Source organism: Mus caroli, chromosome 9, assembly GCF_900094665.2.
Source record: "Mus caroli chromosome 9, CAROLI_EIJ_v1.1, whole genome shotgun sequence".
Classification (NCBI taxonomy): Eukaryota; Metazoa; Chordata; class Mammalia; order Rodentia; family Muridae; genus Mus; species Mus caroli.
In genome coordinates this window covers 42100397-42121961 of record NC_034578.1, presented here as the reverse complement: position 1 = coordinate 42121961, position 21565 = coordinate 42100397, and the positions used below count along the sequence as shown (strand labels likewise).

The 21565-nt window shown below is 46.8% G+C and overlaps 1 protein-coding gene across 1 annotated transcript in view; it reads right to left on the bottom strand.

Moving 5' to 3' along the window:
- Smim35 (small integral membrane protein 35) overlaps nucleotides 1-21565 on the bottom strand; it is a 54051-nt gene that overhangs the window by 7860 nt on the left and 24626 nt on the right. Inside the window, exon 2 of the mRNA XM_029482120.1 lies at nucleotides 768-884. Within this exon, the coding sequence (XP_029337980.1) occupies nucleotides 768-884 (117 nt within the window). The remainder of the gene's footprint in view (nucleotides 1-767; nucleotides 885-21565) is intronic.

Genomic DNA, 21565 nt, shown 5'->3' with positions numbered 1-21565 from the left:
GAAGGAAGGAAGGAAGGAAGAAAGAAAGAAAGAAAGAAAGAAAGAAAGAAAGAAAGAAAGAAAGAAAGAAAGAAAGAAAGAAAGAAAGAAAGGAAGGCAGGCAGGCTACAGCTGGACATAGACACAGTGGTACTTGGCTGTATTCCCAAAACCCTCTAGGCTGAGGCAGGAAGATGGCGAGTTTGAGGATAGTCTGGTATCCAAACCGAGACCATGTCTAAAAACAAGAAGAAATATAATAACTTCTTTATTCTGTGGAATTAAAAAAAATGCACACCAAGGGAAAGAACACCAGTACTGGAAATACACACAACTGGGAGGTTTCCTGTCAGCATTCCAACTTGCTGCCCTTGCTTCACCAGTTGAGAAGACCAAAGCAAATCCCAGAAGACACATTAGCAAGCTTGGGAAGCCGGGGGCAGGGTGGGGAGGTAGGATGGGAAACAGAGACCAACATAGCCTGGCACCCTGACCTTCTAGGCACTGCCTAGAGCCTTGGTGGGGAGAGGGGTTTTTAAAAAAAAAGGCAGGCTACTTCCTCCAGTGGGAGGAGCCTCCATTCTTGCAATAAAGGCCCCACTTCTCCTTCAAGCCTCATCTCAGCTGCTCAGCTACCAACTCAAATCTTCAACCACTACAACCACCAGAGGAAATATTTTTGCATCCTGCTGTGCTGAAAGGCTTGCCACCCCGCCCACTCTTGCCCAGCTCTTACAATGAGGAAGGGCAGGGCAGAGCTAGGGCTGATTAACATGGGGCTCACTCACCGTCCCAGCAGTACCCACGCTGGTACCACTTGGCCAAACTGTAGCCTAGGATGGACACAAGCAGCAGTGACAGTCCCACTCCAAGGATCATGCCGAGTGTGCTGATGGAGTCGTCACCTGCGGAGGAGAAGCCACGTATCCTCACATCCCCTGTACCAAAGCCCCGCACAGCACTATCTTCCAACTTCCCTCCTCTCCCTCCCCACTCCCCATCAAAGTGATAGTCCTGTAGAAGCCTGCCAGGCTAAGCCATGCTATGGTGGGAATATCTGATACCTGAATTTTGTAACTATGTTCATGCCTGGGGAGGGACCTGTTAGTCCCTTCACCCTTCTAGCTTTCAGCTGCTTTGATAGGATCTTCAGAGTGTTAATTCAAAGAAACAACAGCCATGGATATTTCACAATTGGAGAGATTCCTGAAACCTTGGGTATCCCAAGATGCTCCTTCTGCCTTCCCACAGAAGAACCCGAGAGGTCTAGCCTCGGCAGCATCATGGTGGCCAGGAAGCAGAGCCTGGAGACCCACAAGAGCACAAACCGTAGAACCCTGGTCCTCTTGTCCCTTTTGCAAAGCCTGTGTACACAGTGGGCAGGGCTTGCACTCGGCTGGCTGTGTGCTCTTGCTCCCTCTCTTCTTTTGTGGTATGAGTTCTTGGCTAAGTTTATATGTAAGGGTAAATCAAGAGCAAGAGACAAAGAGTGTTTGAAAGTATGCACGGAAACGAGAGACCAGACCAGAACAGAGAGAAAGGGACCAGGCTTTGAGGTCAATGGTAGGTACACCATGAGGCAGCTCACCTGTGCCAGGGCAGGGAAGGAAGGGGAAGCTGTTGAAGTATTATGGAGAAATAAAATGACCCCCTGTGTTCGTGGCCTGAGAACCAGAGGCTCTAGAGATGTTGCCACAAGGCTGGGAGATGTGTTGGTTGAACACAGACACTGGGGGCAGGCTAATGTGTGAAGTCCAGTCCCATCCTTTGCATGTGGTGAGGGCCACTAGTCCCTTTGCCCTTCTAACTTTCAGCTGCTTTGATGGATTATTGAGATGACTCTGAAATGCACAGAGTTATTGGGATGATTGATGGGAGTGTCAGGAAAAGAGGACACTTAGGATTCGCCCTGGCATACACTAAGTGCTCAATAGATGTTAATGATATTATTACTGCCACCATCCTTATACCATCAAATTCATCAAACAGCGCAAGTGTATTATTAAGTACTTCCCGTCTGCTCTGCCCTAGCCACTCTCCCCTAGCTCCTCCATCTTTCTTCTCAGTAAAATAGCCAGGTTAAAGATAGGCATGGTGGGACTCAGGAGGCGGAGACTCTGTGAGTTTAAGGCAAGACCGGTTTATATATAGCATGTTCTAGAACAGCCAGAGCTACATAGTGAGAGCCTGTCAATACAAGAAAAAGACAGGCTAGTTATTCTCCACTCCCGAAGACAAAGTGTCTGCCAAATGCAGTCAGGATAGGTGTCTCTTTCTATCACAAGTTTCAAAAGCCCAGACCTGTACAGACAGGCAAAACATTCACAGCATGGACAGGAAGTGACAAAAAGATTGACCCCACAGCTACGTCAGAAAAGAATCCGTAGCCTAGGGAAAAATCAGGAGATGGAGGAAACACACTTTATGGGTTCCAGAGAGAGGAGCCATGCTCTTTATCCAAAAATTGAACCCCAAAGAGACAGAAGGATTCCCAGATTGAATTGTAGGAACCCAAAACTAAGCAGAGCCCTAGATAGACAGTCAGAGCCCACACGGGAACAGCACAGGGTAAATGGAGTCTCAGACTGCCTTAGAAAACTGCTATACCTTTTAGAACACCAAGAGAGGCAAAGAAGTCACAGAGCCTCTGCAGACCTGAAGAAGCCACATAGAGGGGCCCCAGGACATCACTGCAGCACCTTGCCTAGTTGGTGCTTAAAGCTATCACTGTAGACATGGCCATGGGTGTTGATGTGAGCTGGTGACACCAGGGACTTTTTATTACTCCTCCCAGGCCCCTGAACTCTCCTAGAACAGGGGGGAAGAGGGATTACAGAAGAGTCTGACATCCGGGTAATTAAGAACACAACTAACCATTAGATTCTAGGAACCAGAAAGCCACATTTTTTGGGCACACATGAGTTCATCAACTGAGATTTGTGCCTGCTACTGATAGCTCAATAGTAGAGATTACAAATATCTCAGCAGGGATTAGCAACCTTATAGAAGGGTTTGGTGGAGTGGACTTTCTATCTTTGGTACTTCTGTCCTCTTGAAGCAGAGAATGGCCCTTGTCAGACACCAAAGCTTCTGGCCCCCTATCTTGACTATCCCAGCCTTCAAAATCACAAGCAACAAACTCTCACTCCTTATAAGTTATTCAGTATCAGATACCCAAGGATTACACCAGACAGAGAAACACTGGAAAGCACTGACCTTGAAGTTGCCTCTGTGGGGACAAGAACAGGTTAGGAGAATTGTGAAGAGCTTGGTGCTGGTCCAGGAAGCTCCCAGCCATTCCACTTGATGACATCTTCTCCTCATAGCTACATGTGTCACAGAAGTAAATAGAGGGGACAGAAGTACTTGTCCCTGGAGAATACACTCCAGTGGAAGGAGATGGCCAACGAGCTTTAAAAAGGGAAGGAAGGAAGGAAGGAAGGAAGGAAGGAAGGAAGGAAGGAAGGAAGGAAGGAAGGAAGGAAGGAATCTATTGCTGTGATAAAATACTCTGACCAGAACCAATTTAGGTGAAGAAAGGTATTTGACTTATATTTCCAGGTCACAGTTCAACACTGAGGGAAGTTAGGGCAAACACCAAGGAAGAATGCTGTTTATTGGCTCATTCATCAGATTCTGCTGAACTTTCTTATACATCTGAGGCCTAGGAATGTTTCTGCCCATAGTGGGCTTGGCTCACCCAGAACAGCCACCAATCAAGATAATCTCATTGATAGGGTCTCAAGCCAATCTGATCTGGGAAATCCTCCAATTGAATCTCCCACAGATGGATGGTTTTGGGCTGTATTGGGGTAATACCTGAAGCTAAGTAGCAGAGATCCTGTTTCATGAGAAACAGGACAGAGATCACAGAAGATCATCAATGGTGGTGACCAAGAGTGAAGGGACAGGGCTTGCCTTCACATGTTAGTAGCACTAGCAGTGAATGTGGAAGCTGGAATTTTGAGGGGGATTTATCACAGAAAAGTGGCCACAAAAAGAAAACACCAGAAGGAAATCACTAATAGGGAAGTCATTGGCCTAAGGGTCAGAGGTGAGGAGGGAAGGAGGCTCCATCTCTGTTCCTCTTCTGTGCCATCCCCACCGGTGCCTGCTGAGATTGCTTGCAGAAATACTACTTACTCTTTCTTCTTGATTTTTCCAGAATGTTCCTTTAGTAGATATTCCTTACTTAGCCTCCCTCTGATACCCTTAAGTTTCTGCTGTAAAATATCCCTGCTCTAGGCATACAGAAGAGCATGGGAGCAGCAATGTGCTCACTTCTCATCTCCAAAGATTCTAACATTGTGCCATTCTTGCTTATGAAAGACCTCAAGCAGAGACCATAACTAGTCAATGTGCCAAGAACAAGCAACCGGAAGTGCTCAGTCCACAGAGAGACATCTTGGGGAACATTGGCTGAAGGGGAGGTGGGAAGCCCGTAAGACTGGGGTCCAGAGCTGTGGAATGCTGTCTTCCGGGTAGGAAGGATGTGACTGCTGTACTCATAAACCCACAGCAGCTGTGGTCACCTGCACATAATCCGGGCAGCCAAAGGTCCAGCGTGGAGTCGGGAGGAGCTCACCAGGTCCTATCCCTGACTGATGAGCCATTGGCAGTTGCTAGTTAGTTTCTGGAGAAAGAACATTTGTTCCTCTTGGGGGATGTGGGTACTTGTAGGTTGTCCCTGCTCCAGAGAATGGTGCACTTGTGGGCATGTTCTTATGGGTAACAGGAACTGGACTTAGTGGATTACTGAGAGAGAGAGAGAGAGAGAGAGAGAGAGAGAGAATGGGATCATGAAGTTGAGAGGTAGATCCGGTGGGAGAATCCAAGTGAGAGTTGGAGGAGAAATAAGGGATCAATATCTCATATTTTATTCTACACATGTATGAAATTCTCAAAGAATAATCTATTTTTGGATCTAACTTTTAGAATAGCCCTTCCTTAGTTTTCCCTCTCTGAAATTCAGTATTTATCATTCCTATGCATGTTTTTAAAGCTGTCTCTTCATAGTTTTTACATAAATTGTGTAAAAACAATATTATGGCCATTTTCTCTTTAGCCATTATGGAATGGTCAGGACCAGATTCCCTTCCTATCTTAAATGACTAGAAGTCCAAATAAAATATATGAGCAAGGTGCTCCCTGTGGTTCCCAGGAGAAGACTGAAAAGACTGGGACCTGTCTGCCATCAGTCTGTGTCCAGCTGTGGACACAGCATGATCAGGGGCCCCACAGGTTCCTTCCACCCTTCCCCTGCAGCCATGACAGACCCAAACTGTGAGCCCAAACAAGCCCCTCCTCCCTTACACAGCGGCAGAAGGCGGCACACCTAACACTGTTTTCTGTGCAGATGCAGAAAAAAAGCGATCCAGTGACCATGAAAGGGGTGGTGGGGGAGAACTCAGATCCCACCTCGAATCTTCCCACCTTCTCATCAGCAAATGTGCACATTATTAATGAATTTACTTAAAGACACGTGGGAGCTTTCACCTGCCAAGTCATTTCAGCAACCCAAATCTAAGGTCTTACATTTAAAACTCTATCTAGTCTTTGAGGTGGCTGTGTCAGGAGCAGGAACTTGAGAAAGTGTTTGTTAATTCTGATGTTTCTTTGTTTTTGTTTTTATCCAAACCTCAGCCTGTGGCCTAAGAGAGAGATCTGTCTGGGGGCTGGAGAGATGGCCTAGCGGTTAAGGGCACTGATTACTCTCCCAGAGGTCCTGAGTTCAATTCCCAGCAACCACATGGTGGCTCACAACCATCTATAATGAGATCTGATATCCTCTTCTGGTGTGTCTGAAGACATCTACAGTGTACTTATATATAGTAAATAAATCTTTAAAAGAGAGAGATCTGTCTGTCTGTCTCTGCCCTCTCTCTCTCTCTCTCTCTCTCTCTCTCTCTCTCTCTCTCTCTCTCTCTCTGTGTTTGTGTGTGTGTGTGTGTGTGGTGTGTGTGAGTTTCTGTGGTGCAGTCCGTCCCACACTGTTGTTTGCTGTTGCTCAAGACAGGGGTTCTCTCTGGCCTGAGGCACACTAAATAGTCCAGGGTGACTAACCAGCAAAACTTAGGCATCCATCTGTTTTCAGCCCCCATCACCCCCTGCACGACCCCTAGCCCACCCCTAGCTCTTTTGACACCAGCCTTGGAGATGGAGCTCTGGTCTTCAAGACTTGCAAGACAAACATTTTGTGAAATGAACCATCTGTCCCTGCCTAGATTTGATTGTCAACATCTCGATCTGTACTTCCTGTTTTACAGTTTCTGTGTAGGTTAAAACCAGCTCAAGGGTAACAGTGTCAAGTAAATGTAAGTGGGAAATGGAGACTTTCTATAACTACAGAGTTACAAGTTACTTACTACAAGCATGATACATGGGAGGGAGTCGGCCACCGTAGGACAGCAAAGCCCCAAAGACAGAACACTCAGTGGATGTCCCCTGTAATATGTGTCCACTGGGTCGGTCTGCTAATAAACCAGATTTTGACTATGACTAGAAATGAGTTTTCCCTCTAAAATTCAGAAGCCGTTCTCAGAATCCACCTGAGCTCTCAGCAAAGCCTGTGGGATGCCTTTAGCAACAACCCTGACTTCCTGCACCTAAGGACCATTTGTCCACATGCCCAAGAGGTCTGTATGGAGTTCTTATGTGCTAAGCTCTGTGCCCACTCCGCACTGGGCGTAGAGTGGTCAGGGCAAAGGAATCCTGACCTCATAAAGCATGGTCCACAGGGCTCAGCTCGCCACTCTGGGGGTCGTATTTGTTCACTGAAGAAGTACAGGGGATCAGAGTCAGAACAGGAGAGCTGAACTGGTCTAGGATGCAAGAAAGGCCTCCCTGACTCTGACACATAGGCAACACGGAATGATGTGATTTTTTAAAAGAAATGTGTAAAGTGGCCTTTTAGGTCCAGAAAACAGCATGGACAAATTGCTCGCATTAGAGAATAAAACAATGGATGCATAAAAAGTATTGATAGGCTAGTGTGTGAGGCTGGGGCATACACTGATGTTGGGGTATGGAGTAGAGCTGGGTGTAGAAGGGGACTGAGGTGTGAGGATTAGGGCTAGGTATGGAGTTTGGCTGGTATGGACTAGGGCTGGGTGTGGAGTGGGGCACAAAGAGGACAGAATGAGAACATGAAGAGATTATCTCATCTAGCCTGGTCGGTGGTCTACATGAAGTAGTTCTACTTTGTGGGGAGCCATTTAAGCAGATACTGGTACAAAGTCATGGTCAATCATGTACATTCTAAAACCTCCCCTGCTGCTGAGTGTAGAATAAATGTGAGTGTAGAAAAGAATGAGAGGTCGAGTTAGAAGGAAGAAGAAATGGTGATTGAACTTGGGTGGTGATCCGTGCCACAGGATGCCGAGATCAAATGTCAAATAACCAGACATCTGGCAGATAGCTTTAGTGGGAAGATTCAACCTTAAAGCCTTATAATCAGGTAGCTAGGAAGCAGGATCTGACCAATGAACTTACAGCTTAAGAAGGAGGGCGGGAAGAAGAGGAAAAGTAAAGAAAAAAAATAAACGCAGTTCAAAATCTAAGAGATGGAGGATGAAAGGAAGAGGGAGAAAAGAGGGAGGGGGAGGAAGTGGGGGAGGAAGAAGAGGAGGAGGAGGAAGAGGAAAAAGAGGAGGAGAGATAAGATTCTGGCACAAAAACATGAAGATTTTTTGCTTACAGTGAGACAGATAAGACTTTTTTTTTTTTTTTTTTTGGTTTTTCGAGACAGGGTTTCTCTGTGTCCCTAGCTGTCCTGGAACTCACTCTGTAGATCAGGTTGGCCTCAAACTCAGAAATCCACCTGCCTCTGCCTCCCAAGTGCTGGGATTAAAGGCATGCTCCACCACTGCCTGGCATAAGACTTATTTTGTTGTTGTTGTTGTTGTTGATGTTTTTTGCCCCGCCTGCTCCCAAGACTTATTTTTGAAAACAACTATTTAAAGCTTGTAGGCAAACAGAAGATGAAAAAAACTGTTCTAGAAGATTTGGAATAATTTTTCTATAATATTTTTATTGATTATTTGGAAAATTCACACCATGAACCCTGAGCGTATTCACTCCCCAGTCGTCCCAGTTCAGTCCCCACACTACCCTTAGGAGCCCCCAACCCCCCCCCAAAAAAAAGGAGGAGGAAGAGGAGGAACAACAACAAAGAAGGAGGAGGGGAGGAGGGGGAGGGGGAGCAGCAGCAGCAGCAGCACTACTACCTCCATCACTTATCACAATGGTTAAGAGTTCTCTTCCATGGCTTTCTGTCTAGGCTGTTACTTTTGGGGTGTAGGAATAGGGGTTGTCACAGAAGCCTTCTATGTCCCTCTTCTTCAACAGTGAGTCTGCAGTCATCAGTAGCCTCCAACAGTAGCTTCTTTGACCTTTACAGTCAGCAGGAGCACTAATTGGATTTCTGAGAATTTGGTAAGAAAGGCAAGAATCTTCCACCTCTGTCTCAGCTCAGCCCAGTGGAGACATCACCCAGTCTGCTCAGTACAAAACGCAGAACTCACTGTGTGCAGTGACAGCTACAAGCCATGGAAGGAAAGCACCCTGGACCCAGAACCTCTGCAACATAACATCGAGAATGTCGATGGGAAGACAGAAGAGGGAAGACAGCTGATGCATTCAGAAGATGGAGAATCAGGCTGAAAGGATGCTGTAATGTTGGATTCAATAGAAGAAAGGTTTTTAGTCACCATAATTGTTTCCAGAATGAAAGTAGAACATGACCAAAGAAGTAAAGGAGACTGTAGAGGATGCCTGCCATCACGGCACTGAAGAACTGTGGAGGCTGAGGCAGGGGGATGCTTTGTGTTCGGGAGTTTCAGGTTAGCCTCAGCAAAGCAATCAGACCCTGTATAAAGAATTAAAATTCTGTCTTGAAAATGACCATAACCAAAAATAATACATTCACTGAAAGGACTCAACAGTAGATCCAAGCCCATAGAACAAAGACAAAGAATAAGGAAGCTGGGAACAAGGCAGATGACAGGAGAGAAATGTGAGGTGAACAGCCAGAGAAACTGAAGCACAGCTCTCAAGTGTAACAGTGGTGTTAGAATTGGGGGAAAGACCAGGGGATATACTAAAAAAATACATGAAACTTAATTTAAAGTACTGGTAACTTACACCCCCAGAAACTCCAAATATGAGACTTATGAATAGACAAATACTGGCAAAACAGTGTTAAAAATCAAAGATGTGGAACAAATAAAAGCAGCAAGAAGAAGACATCTGGGGACTCATGGGTGAGCAGGGACCATGTGACAGAAGCTGCTTCCGAGTGGAAACAGCAAAGATCAGAGATACGGTGCTCAAAGGAAAAGCCAGCAAGCAAGAGCCCTACGTTTGCCAAAGCTGCCTTTCGATAATGAAGACAAAGTAAAGACAAAACTCTTCAAGGCTAAAAAAATTACTGAATTTGTTGCTAGCTGTATATATAATGTCTATAGCATAGACATGAATGAAATGATAACTGTATGATTGTTTGAATACAGCTCCACAGTGTAGTGGCTATTACTTCTGTTTTACATGCAGAGGCCCTAAGTTCAAGCCTTGGAAGAACCAGGTGCTAGACTATTAATTTCAGATGGTAGCTCAGTGGTTGAGCACTTGTGTAGTATGTATGTAGCATGTATGAACATACACACCACACACACACACACACACACACACACACACACTATAAATGTCAATAAAGATAATTCTGTAACTTTTGTAAGAATGGATATTTCTCTGATCTTCACAGGTATAGAAAGCAATTGCATAAAAGAAATTATATATAATACAATGTTGGGGCTATAACAGATGGAATCACATTTGTCAATAAATAGCACAAAGGAATTGGATGGCTGCAAAGCAGCTATGATCACAGCTGGTAAGTAATCACAGCAATATTGTGTTAGATTTGTGACTTAAACATATATTTATGCAAACAGCACACAAAATAAAGAGAGAGAGAGAGAGAAGAGCAGTAATCATTACAATCAAACTGACTTAAATCTAAAACTAATTCTGATAAGCTAAGGTGTGTGTGTGTGTGTGTGTGTGTGTGTGTGTGTGTGTGTGTCTAACATGAGCTCTAGGGAGGAAACACATGTTCTAGAAAGGATCTGGAGAGATGGTTCAGTGAGTAAAATACTTGAGGTCCTGAGTTTGAGCCCTCAGAACACAAGCTAATAAATAAATAAACAAAAGATGGTAGCTACCTAAGAACCTATGGCTGGAGAGTACACGGGTCCCAGAGGAGAACCTACTATTGTTTTGCTAACACACATACTATCAAACGGACTTCTAGACACTCAAATATATACGCCTAGATTAGCCCAGCCCTCAGCCTTCATCAGAGAAAGCTTGGTTTCATGTAGGTCATCCATTAGCATAGTGACTCACAGCTGGTCAGAGAGCAGCGAATGAGTAATGGTGAAGCGGTCAGTCCTAGATGGGATACTCATATCACACTTCCCCATGTGGCTCGGGAAACATCACTGAACAGGGGGAGGAAAGATTGTAAGAGCCAGGGTTGGAGAGGAGTGCAGTGAAAAGGTGTCTTCTAGACACGACAGGGCCAACCTCCCTACTGGCACCTGTGGTGATCATTGATCATCCTGCTTGCAGCCCTTGGGTAGTGCTGAGACCCCGCGCTCTCCTCCCCCCTTCCCCTAACTGGGCAAACGGCACACGCAGCATCCACAGTCGCAGTTCTATGGCCAGGCCTGTGGATCAAGCAGTAGCACTGACCTAGGGGGTTTCAACAGGGTGGGATGGGCCTTGTGGTGGCTCGAGCTCGCTGCTGCCCCAGGACCAGTCCCACTCAGCAACATCTATGGCTGTGCTCCCACACCTAGGACTGCTGCCGTGTTTCTAGTCCCATTTCTCTCCATAACGTCTCCACATAAGTCCTGCCGTTTTACAGGGGTTTTTAAGATACAGCACACTCTGCAGGTCATCCTGCAAAGCTGAATCTCTCCGCAAAGTCTCCGTGTGTCCCTCAACATCCTCGGTGAGGTGCCAAAACCCTGTGGATGCTGGCTGCTGCCACCATCTTAAATCCATTTCCCAAGGGAGGGCATGCTTCTAACCAGAGATATGTCCTGTCCGTTCCACGGAACTGGAGGATAATCAGCCCCACCCCTGGAGCTGCTTTAGGCTCTCTGGGCCTCTGATGTCAAGGGTTGAGAAGGGAGATACCAGGATGGAAGTTATGATTGGCCAAGACCAGGGGTTGGAGATGGGGGTGGGCTATCACTTCACACCTGAATTCCCCGGGATCCTTTAGGGCTTCTCTTATAAGAGACTATAGCAAACCAATTCAGGCAGGACTATAAATGGTGCAGGCTTGTTGAGTCCAAAGTGCTTGTGACAACAGAAAAGCACGAGAAGCCTTGCAGGAACCCCATAACACATGGAAAGCAGGCTAGGCATGCGAGCCTACAGAGATCTTTACCACTGATGTACAGAAGTCTGCCCTTAATCACTAGTGCAAGAATGAGCTTGGGAAGAAATAGTCACCTCATTGATCATAACTTGCCATGACAGAGGACAAGGCTCTGTGTTGGGTCCCTTCCTCCTTAGCAAGGTCACAATGGTGTCTACTGAGCAGGATGTGTGGTTCTCTTCCAAGCAACAGGAAGGTTCGCATCAAGCTTTGTGTTGATGATAGGGTTTCTAAGAGAGGAGGGAACTCAAGACTCTATGAGTCTCTGGGTTGGGGAGATAACTCCGTTGGTAAAGTGCTTGCCTTGCACGAGTGGGGAATCTGAATTCAGACTCCAGAATCCAACTGAAAACGGGTCTGTTGCGATGACACACACTTAGAATTCCACAGCTGAGGAGAGGAGACAAGCAGTTCCTGAGTTCAAATCCCAGCAACCGCATGGTGGCTCATAACCATCTGTAATGAGATCTGACGCCCTCTTCTACTGTGTCTGAAAACAGCTACAGTGTACTCACATATAATAATAAATAAATCTTTAAAAAAATTAATTAAATTAAATTTTAAAAAGGGTAGACAGTGCCTGAAGAACAACACCCGAGGTTGTCCTTAAGGCTCTACTCAGCAGGCATACACACTTATGAACACACACACACACACACACACACACACACACACTGTGAGTCCTGTTGGCTGACTGCTAGAAATATAATTTCAACATGAATTCACTCCCTGCCACTCAGCCCCGAGCTTCCATGTACCCCTGTGTATCGAGGACCCCAAGTCTGAGCCAACATTTTCCTGAAATGTAGACAAGTCAGAAGCAAATGCTCGCACACGTGCTCCAGAGTTCTCCATTCGTCTCCACAGCTGTCCAACCAGACTCCTTAGAGATGATCCAGGAATCTGCAGTTTGGGGCAAGCCCTCACCCGACTGGCTCGTCTGTGGCTGGAGTCATGTGTGTATCTGGTGGGTCTGAACCACCAAAGTGATGAGAGTTCATGTAGGGAGTTCCCCCAAAGAAAACAGCCCTGATTGTATCGCTCTGCGGAGGAAGCAGGCAAGAGTCATTTTGAAGGTGCTTAAGTTTAGAGAGAAAAAAATGCTTAGGTTTGGGCTAGTATTGTTTTGAGTAAAAGGATTTAAGATAAATAAACATTTTGGATATATAGGGATTTTTTTTTTTTTTTTTTGGTAAATGTCCCAAGAATTCTTGGTTCATGACATCCTTGAGCATGATAAAATCCACAAGGCAACTCAAAGCGAAGATCCCTTCTAATAACTGAGCTTCTGAGAAGAGACTGGGGGTCATCACTAACTGCTAATGTGCTCAGAGACATAGCCAAGCTCGGGCCCCAGGCAGGGCTGCCGGTTTTAGAATTCCAGGGCACTTGCAACATCTTGATTGCGTTTGAGAGACCAAATCTTTTAAGTTCAGACTCCATTGTAGAGAACTGACCTAAGTTTGAATTCGGGTAAAGTAACAGGTTGGTACCTAGCATTAGTTCCTAGGTTAACGCCCAACAAGCCCACCTTCCACCTGACACCCACCAATGCAGAAGGAAACAGAAGTTAAGTTTACGGTTTGACTCCCAGCACCAGCCAATTATGCTAAAGGACACAGTAGCAGTCCAATTAGATGCTTGCCAGGCTACAAACACTCACCTCCCTCTTGCTGCTTTCTATAAAACCTTACCCTGATAGATGTCTGGGGCTCCTCTCCCCCAAAACCGTCCTGTGTGTCAGCTGTGGGCTGAGAGGCCCAAGCTAGCTCGAATAAAGGCCTTGGTGTGATTGCATCAGATTGGCTCCTGTCTGGTCTTTTGGGGTTCACTAACACTTCCCTGGCACTACAGATTGAGAGGTGCCTAGGGGACCAGTAAAGCCCACTTCTTTCTATACGGGCATTCCCAGAGATGATTGGCATGTCAGAGAACAAATAAGAGGGTAAAACCCGCCCTGAATGTGGGTGGCACCATCACTTAGACTATAATCTTCAAATACAGTAGCTTTGAACCCTTCTGGACAATATTAAGGCATTACTTGAAGAAAGGGCCCAACACTGTCTTGTTTTGTGTCACAGTGAAGAAGCTATGGTTGGTTAAGTGACTATGTCTACCTATCCTGATTCTTACACCAGGACCAACTTTCACCCTTGTGCTGGTCCTGCATAGTGTTTGGTGGCATCTCTGTGAGGCCAAGATGTCACCCAGGTGCAGACATATGTCATATATCCACATGCCACTGGATACTGCTATTTCAGAAGACCCTAGACCTTAGACTGTCCTACCCAGAGTCCAAGGGTTGGGAAACCACGGAGATGACACGAGGTCTGCCTGCATGGTCTGACCTCCATAGGTAGGAGCAGCAAGTAAAATATTTCAGGTGCCAAACAGAAATGAGAGGCCAGTCCCAGGCTGAAATATAAGCTCTCACCTAAGAGGTATCATGACCAAGGTCCCCTTACGTCAGCCCAAGCAAAGGACTTCTATGCCTTGGAATCACTGTGACCCTCCACTTCCACTCCAGGGCACCGACTTGGTGCCAACAGTGTGTACTGAACACAGTCCGTGTCTTGGGAAGGGCAGATGCTGAAAGCAGACTCAAGCATTTTAAGAGGTTGTTGGAAACTTCGTAGGAGATCAATTTGGGCTCAGAAGGTGCCTTGGCCCCATTCCTCTGCATTAGATTCATCAGAGTGAAGGACCATTTGCAGATAAGTAGAAAGGTCTCTTTTTTGTTTGACAACGTGTGCATTTGTTTTAATGAGATTACGGAGAAATGTCATTAGCACAGCAAGTCTGAATTTTGTGGAATTTAGCACTTAGGACAGTGGTTCTCAACCTGTGGGCCATGACCCCATGGGGTCACATTTCAGATATTTACATTATGATTCATAACAGTAGCAAATCATAGCTATGGAATAGCAATGAAATGATTTTGTGGCTAGAAGCCACCATAGCATGAGGAACTGTATTAAAGGGTTACAGCATTAGGAGTGTTGAGAACCATTGGCTTAGGGGATGGCTGGATGTTTTAAATAGAGTCCTGCTGAGGAGATCTGTCACGTAAATGGTGGCAGAGGTAACTTGGGGTGAGAAGAAGTGATAAAGTGACAGAGAGCCAGAGTTCTAGACTAGACACACGAGGGACACCCAACATCATGCCACCTCAGGAAAGATGGAGAGCCTGCGGAAAAGATACTGGGGAATAAAGTCCCATAGATCCTGGTCAGGATGAGAGGGGCCAGAGCTTAAGTTATTCTCTTCCACCTACAACCTCAGCCTCAGGCTGAGAGCTGGGGCAACAGATAGGGCTGATGAAATAGTTCAGTCTTTAAAAAACAAAAAGATTTATTTATTTTATTTATATGAGTACACTTTAGCTGCCTTCAGACACACCAGAAGAGAGCTTCAGATCCCATTAGAGATGGTTGTGAGCCACCATGTGATTGCTGGGAATTGAATTCAGGATCTCTGGAAGAGCAGCCAGTGCTCTTAACCGCTGAGCCATCTCTCCAGACCGATAGCTCAGTTAAGTTCTTGTTGCATTGGCATGAGGACATGAATTCAGATCCCCAGCCTCCACATAAAAGCTGGAGCCACAGTATGCATCTGCAATTCCAGCTCTGGAGAAATGGAGACCGGAGACTCGCTGGCGGGTCAGTATACCCAAATTGGCAATCTCCAAGTTTGGTGAGAGACCCTGTCTCGAAGAGTAAGATGGAGAGTGACTGAGGAAGGCACTCAACCTCTGGCCTCCTGACACATGTGTAAGCATATGCACACACACATGTGCACACATACATGGATACTTATGCACGCACATGCACAAAAGTAAGATGAAATAATTGTGTCCCTAGTTACTAGGTGCTTTGGCAACTAAACATTTTCTTAAGCTAAGCATGCTTACCCCCATGTGGCGACAAGCACAAGATGTGGTAGCAACTGGAATTGTCAACAGCAGCCCTTAGACACCAGCTGCCCAGGGAGCAGGGAGAGGCTTAGCAGAGTGGTTAAACACACTGTCTAGCAATGTGAAGCAATGTCATAGGAGCCCCTAGCCAAAGGTGGTCCAGCGGCGGTCTTAAGTGTGAGCCTGATACACTGTCTGAAAGTAACGTCAAGGGAAGCTCTGATCTTTGCCATCTTAATTTACATTTTGCATGTGTGCTTTATATAATGGTTGCCTCTATCAGTGTGTAAGTACAAAAGTAACTTGTACATGAATAAATATTACAATACACACTCAGCATCATTTACTGATGGGAGACACAATCTAAAAGGCTTAGTGACAGTAAGACTGTAGTCCTTGTTCCTTGTACCTGCTTAGATGCCTGTCCACACTTCTCTGTGTCTTCCAAGCCTCTCACACTGAATGCTGAGAGGACACTGGGAGCCATCGGGGGGGGGGGGAATCTGGTAGCACTGAGCCTAATCCACCCTCCACCCCATGCTGGGCTGGAGTCTCTGGGAATCCCAGGTTTCTTGAGAGTGGATACAGAGATGCTCTGAAGGGAAGGCTTGGGAGGACCTTTCTCTCTGCCTCAGCTGTATTTTGCACCAGCTGCACAGGTTTTAGTGAGCCACTCTAGACTTCAAGTTCATCTCCCCTAGATGAGTGAGATGTGCCTTACGGTATCATGATGATGATCATCACATGAGATAAAGGAAGACAGAGGTGTTGAGGGATTGTGAAGCCTCTCCCTTCGCGGGCAGGTGTGGAGCTAAGGGAAGCCACACAGGCATCAGCAGTATTTAGACCTAAAGAAGGCTTGGCAGCCTGAGAAACCCATGCTGAGGGGCCTACCCCAGCCTGAGCCTGCATTCACTTGGCTGGACCAAAAGTTACACACACACAGACACATACACACACACACACACACACACACACACACGAACATGGCCAAGGTACCTACTCTCCTCCTTGTGCCTGATGCTGGAGTAGACAGATACATTTGAGCTCCACAAATCTCATCTTGGCTCTGGCCATAGGCAATGCTGAGCCGCATTGTATCTGCCTCATGCATTTCCACCCCACACCGGTACCCAGCCACTCACATCAGCTACCAGCCATCCCTACCATCCTCAGATTCCTACATCTGTGGGGGAACCTCAAGGACAAGGGCACCATCACCCTTAGATTCTTCTTGGGGGTTCCCACCAGATCTTAGACAAGAGGACACGCACATAGAGATGGGCACCCATTCAGGGCACCCCAGGGTCCTCCCACCTCACAGGCAAATGCTGCCCCCTGCCCTTGCATCTTTATCTTGGACCCAGGCTGCTTCATGCTTCCTTGCTGGAAACAGAACAAGCCAAGGTTGCTTTGCCTGGCCACAGAGCCAGGAGCCTTGGGATCTCGGGATCTATTCGTGAAACATCTAGAAAGTCTTGACTACTTAGAATGCATACACTTACGCTTCCTATCACCCCAGTCTCCTTACTGCATTCTTAGCCCCAGGCCCAGGCCCCCAGCTGGTCTCCCTAGGTGATTTTCCTCTTAAGAGTATCTAGAGAACATTGACTCATTTGTTGGTTAGTCTCCGAGGGCCTGAATGAGCTCCTGCCCCTGTGAAGCCAGAGAAAGAGGAGTTTGCTCCAGGGGTTGTGAGGCTGCATGAGGGAAGGTGAGGCAAACTCGTCTTTGCCTTAATCCAGGCCCGAGAAGGATCCTTGTGGGTCAGAAGCATCTGCCCCTCCCCCCATGGTTACTGCACTCGCTGCAGAAGCTGCACACGCTGACAACCCTCTATGGCTTCTTCTGTAGGGCTAGATGGTGCCTCTTCCTGTGAAGGCTTCTTCCTGAGGTAAAGGCTTCTCACGCTCGAGCACACGGATCATCCACCCCACCCCATGTATCCTCTAGCCCAGTCTGTCCATGGCACACAGAGCCATTCATGGATGCTGAAGTAAGACCTTAGGGCCAACCATGCCCAACTCAACAGTGTCTAACACAACTGAATGTTCAATGCTCCCCTAGATGACAGCCCCAGAATCTAGAAGACGCTAAAATCCAATGCTGAGCTTCCATGCCCAGTGGAAATGCAGCTTTTACTAAGTGAGAACTCACCCTAGATTCCAAGAAAGACCAAATGAAATGAGAGTCAGACAACACTCCAAGGGCCAGGTCCACCAGATCTGTACACTTTTCACTATCAGAATACCAAAGCCAGGTCACCTGTGGTTTCACCCCCAGGGTGACACTCAAGCCAGACAATCTGGGCCTAAATACTGCAGGGCTGTAAATAGGAAGCCAGGGCATATGGGGAGAGGGGATGGTGGGTGGAGCAGCTACCTCTCATGAGTAAGGCTTAATTCAGTGCCCATCCCTGGAAATACAAGGAGTCTGTGGTGTCATGTAATGGTAGAGCGCATGCTTAGTGGGCCCCAGCTAAGCATTCATTTCAAAGCCAATCCTACACCTATGGGAAGACATTAGAGTCTAGCTGCTCACTGGGATTTAAAGCATTAAAGTGGCTGGAAGATGGGAGAAATTCTAATCACCTATGTGTTACTGTGAATGTTAACAGGAAGTCTTGGTCAGATTCAAGTTCCCTTGACCAACGAAGGTTGCTCTCTGCCCGAACTCCATGTGAAAAGTCATTGCCACCCACCTCCCATCATCCCTCTGTCCCTCTTCATCTAGAGAGCATTCCAGATACCAAATTCCAGAGTCCTTCCTTCTACAGCTGCTCTAGGTTCTAAGAAACTCAGGCAGGAAGACAAATGGGAGCCCCAGGGTGGGGGGTGCGGTGGAATCAAACTGGCAAGAAAGGAGGCTGAAGGCAAGCCGGAGCTCCTAAAGGCAGCCAGGAAAGTGTGCAGGTTGTGCTTCAGATGCTGAGCAGGGTTCAACATGAGCTAAGCTAGGCTGCAGGCCCTTCACTCGCATGGACATTTTAAGCTCCTAGATATAATTATATGTTTATTCTTGTACTAAGAGAGCCTCTAATGACTGGGTAAATATGATGAACATTTGTCATCTCAGCATTCTGGAGGCAGGAAACAGGAAGATCTTGAGTCTAAGATCAGCCCAGGCTACATGGTGAGTTTCCAGGCCAGCCTGAACTATAAGACCAATTTCTATCTCAAAAATGTAACCACCAGGGCTGGAGAGACAGTCCAGTAGTTAAGAGTGCTTGTTGCTTTTGAGGAAAACCTAGGTTTGGCTTCCAGCATCCGCATGGTGGCTTTACCAACACTCACAGCTCTAGTTTCAGAGGATCTGATGCCCCCTTTGACCTCCTTTGGTAGCATACACATGTGGCACACATAGATGGAGCTAACATACAGAACACACACACATACACAAAATACAAATGCATAAATCTTACATTTTTGAACAATTTTTTAAAATTCCAAATCATAGAAGCCTCAGGAAATCTGGATCGATGTCCCCTCTACACCTCTAGGCAAAAACAACCATCTCTCCCTGTGACGGTTAGCATCATTTGCCGATCTCACATGATCCAGAATCATCTGTTAGGCACACAAATGTACATTGGGTTGATTGCTATAGGAAGACCCTGAATGTGGCCAGCGTATTCCACCAGATGGGTTCCTAGATTGAATACAGAGAGGAAAGAGGGCTGGGAGACGGCTCAGTGGGAGAGATGTTTCCTGTGCAAGCGTGGGGACATGAATTCAGATCCCCAGCATCCAGGGAAAATAAGGAAGAGAGCAATAGAGGGAGATGCAAGTACGTGCATGAGCGCGCGCACACACACCCACACACACAAATACACACACACTCTAAACACCAACATCTCCCCCTGTGGATCTTGACTGCAGATGTAATGTGACCAGGCTTCTCACCGTCCTTGCTACCACGACTCCTCCACCAACTATGACTTCTCAAACCATGAGCCAGAATAAAGGTTTCCTTCCTTAAAAGGAAAGGCCTTGGTCTTTCCTCAACTGTGTCTGCTGTTACAACTAGAAAGTCAATATACTCTCTCACCCTATAACCCTCTACCCTGCAGCCTCATCCCACACACCCTGCCTGGCACTGTCCTGACATACCCAAGAGGACGGGCCAACTAGGCTCCTACTTCAAGGCCGTGGCCTAGGGTATGGTCCTACCTGCTCTCTTGTAACCTCCCCTCTAGTTTCCCACTGGTCTTTCAGGGCCCCTAGCACATCCTGCATTCAGCAGGAAGCCATCACTCAAGTTCCAGAGTCAACATTCAGCAGCCCCCTGTCACACACAGATGCTGTACCTGGAATTGCAGGTTTGGGACCCACCTGCCTTCTCTGCAGCTGGGTTTACCCATGTCTGTGTGCCCAGAGCCTGTCTCTCCAGCTCAAAACAGAACCCACTCCGGTTGAGGGCAAATGTTTCTTGGATGCAGTAAATCCCCAAGAAGGGCTACTTCTGGAGACAGTGACTGAAAAGGACAGAGGGCAGTCCTGAGATCACATCACAGACAGAAAATATAGTGGCTGTCATACTGTAGCCATACTGTCTCTGGTCGGAAGAAGATACCGTGCTTGATCTGATCTGGGCAATTCACATTCCTGCTTGAAGGCAGTGCTTTCTCTCTACCTTCTATGGGTGCCCTCCGCCCCATAACACATGCACAGCCATTTCCTTCTGTCTCCCTTGGCTCTTGAAGGAACATGAGTCAAGTTCTCACTGCAAATATCTCACTGTAAAAATCTACTTTCACACCACAGCACGGAAGAACACATTCCTGTGAGCTGTGTGCCCCCTAGTGGCAGAAATGGTTCCTTTTCCAACAAGGGAAGGGCTCTTGGAAGGCTAAATGGTAGAACCGCTTATGTAATTGCCTCTTCAGGCCAGTCCTAGCTTGCTGTGTGTTTATTCAATTGTCATACACTGTTGTTTTGCCAGACAGACAAGGAAAGGAGGGCCAAGAGCCACTACAGATCTCTGGTAGAGAAGACAAACAAAGGGAGAGTCTCTTCCAGAGAAGTGTGACACACCACTTAAGTTAAAGGGAGTCTGAGAACGCTGCAAGAACTCTGACTTGGGGGTACCACTGAGAGGACTCCCTGAGATCACATGACACTATTCCTATGCTCACATCTATGTAACTGGGTAACAGTTCAGCTTCCACACGCGGGGCCCGCTGTGGTGGGAGGTAATTGTTCCAGAGTCAGAGCGTTGTGGTTCAACTATGATAAGACACTTTGCAAGAAAATGGTGGAGTTTCTCCAGGGGCCTAGAAACCAAACCAGGAAGGGGCTGAAGTTAAGAGACCAGAGGAGTCAGGAGACCCAGTTCCTTCAGAGAAGAAAATATAGTTGTAACAAACGAGGAGTCCAGAAAGGAGAAGAACTGGACGACAGACCACTGAGCATTGAGTTTTGCGAAGCCATGAGGTCATTTTGTGAAATTAAATGCAAAAATTTTTAAAAATCAATAATTATACTCAACATCAATTCACCTACATTCATAATTTGATAACTGGCTCCAGAATCAGGCTAACCACAGGCATGAGAGTAAACTCTGTTGGCGCCAAGGAAGTAGGGCAGCTAACTGTTCTACATAAGTAGAACGTGTCTTACAGTCATTTAAAAGAATTTCCAGGCCTGTAACCCAAGCTACTTGGGAGGCTGAGGCAGGAGAACTACAAGTGCAGGATCTGCCTTGGGTATCTCAATAAGACCCTGTCGAGAAATAGAAAACAAAACAACAAACAAAAACAAACAAACAAAAGATTGTAGCTCAGTGGTAGGGAGTTTGTCTTGAGAGGCCTCTCAAGTATGTGGGGCAGCTACTCTGTTGTGGGACTATTCTGTTGAAGCAGGAAGTTACTGTCCATAGCACATTTTTGGCTCCTACTCAGCCCTGGAGACTTCCTGTAGCCCCAAGGTGATCCCATCCCCCTTGTGCCAGGTCTGCCCCACCTTGTATTGAGGTTTCTCCTGTAAAGCAATATCAACTCTGGTATTCACCCCAGGGCCAGGTGTATGGGAGAGTCCTGGGTTGGGATGGGTCCTGGGTGGAGTGGGAGTAGGCAGATCTGGATAGTCAGGTGGCCAAAGCACAGATACACAAGAAATTCTGGAGTTCTGCATAGGAGGGGCCCAGCTAGGGAAGAGGACTGTGTCAGTCAGAAACACACTTTATGAACATTTGTTCACTCAGAGTATGAGGAAACATGGGGTGAG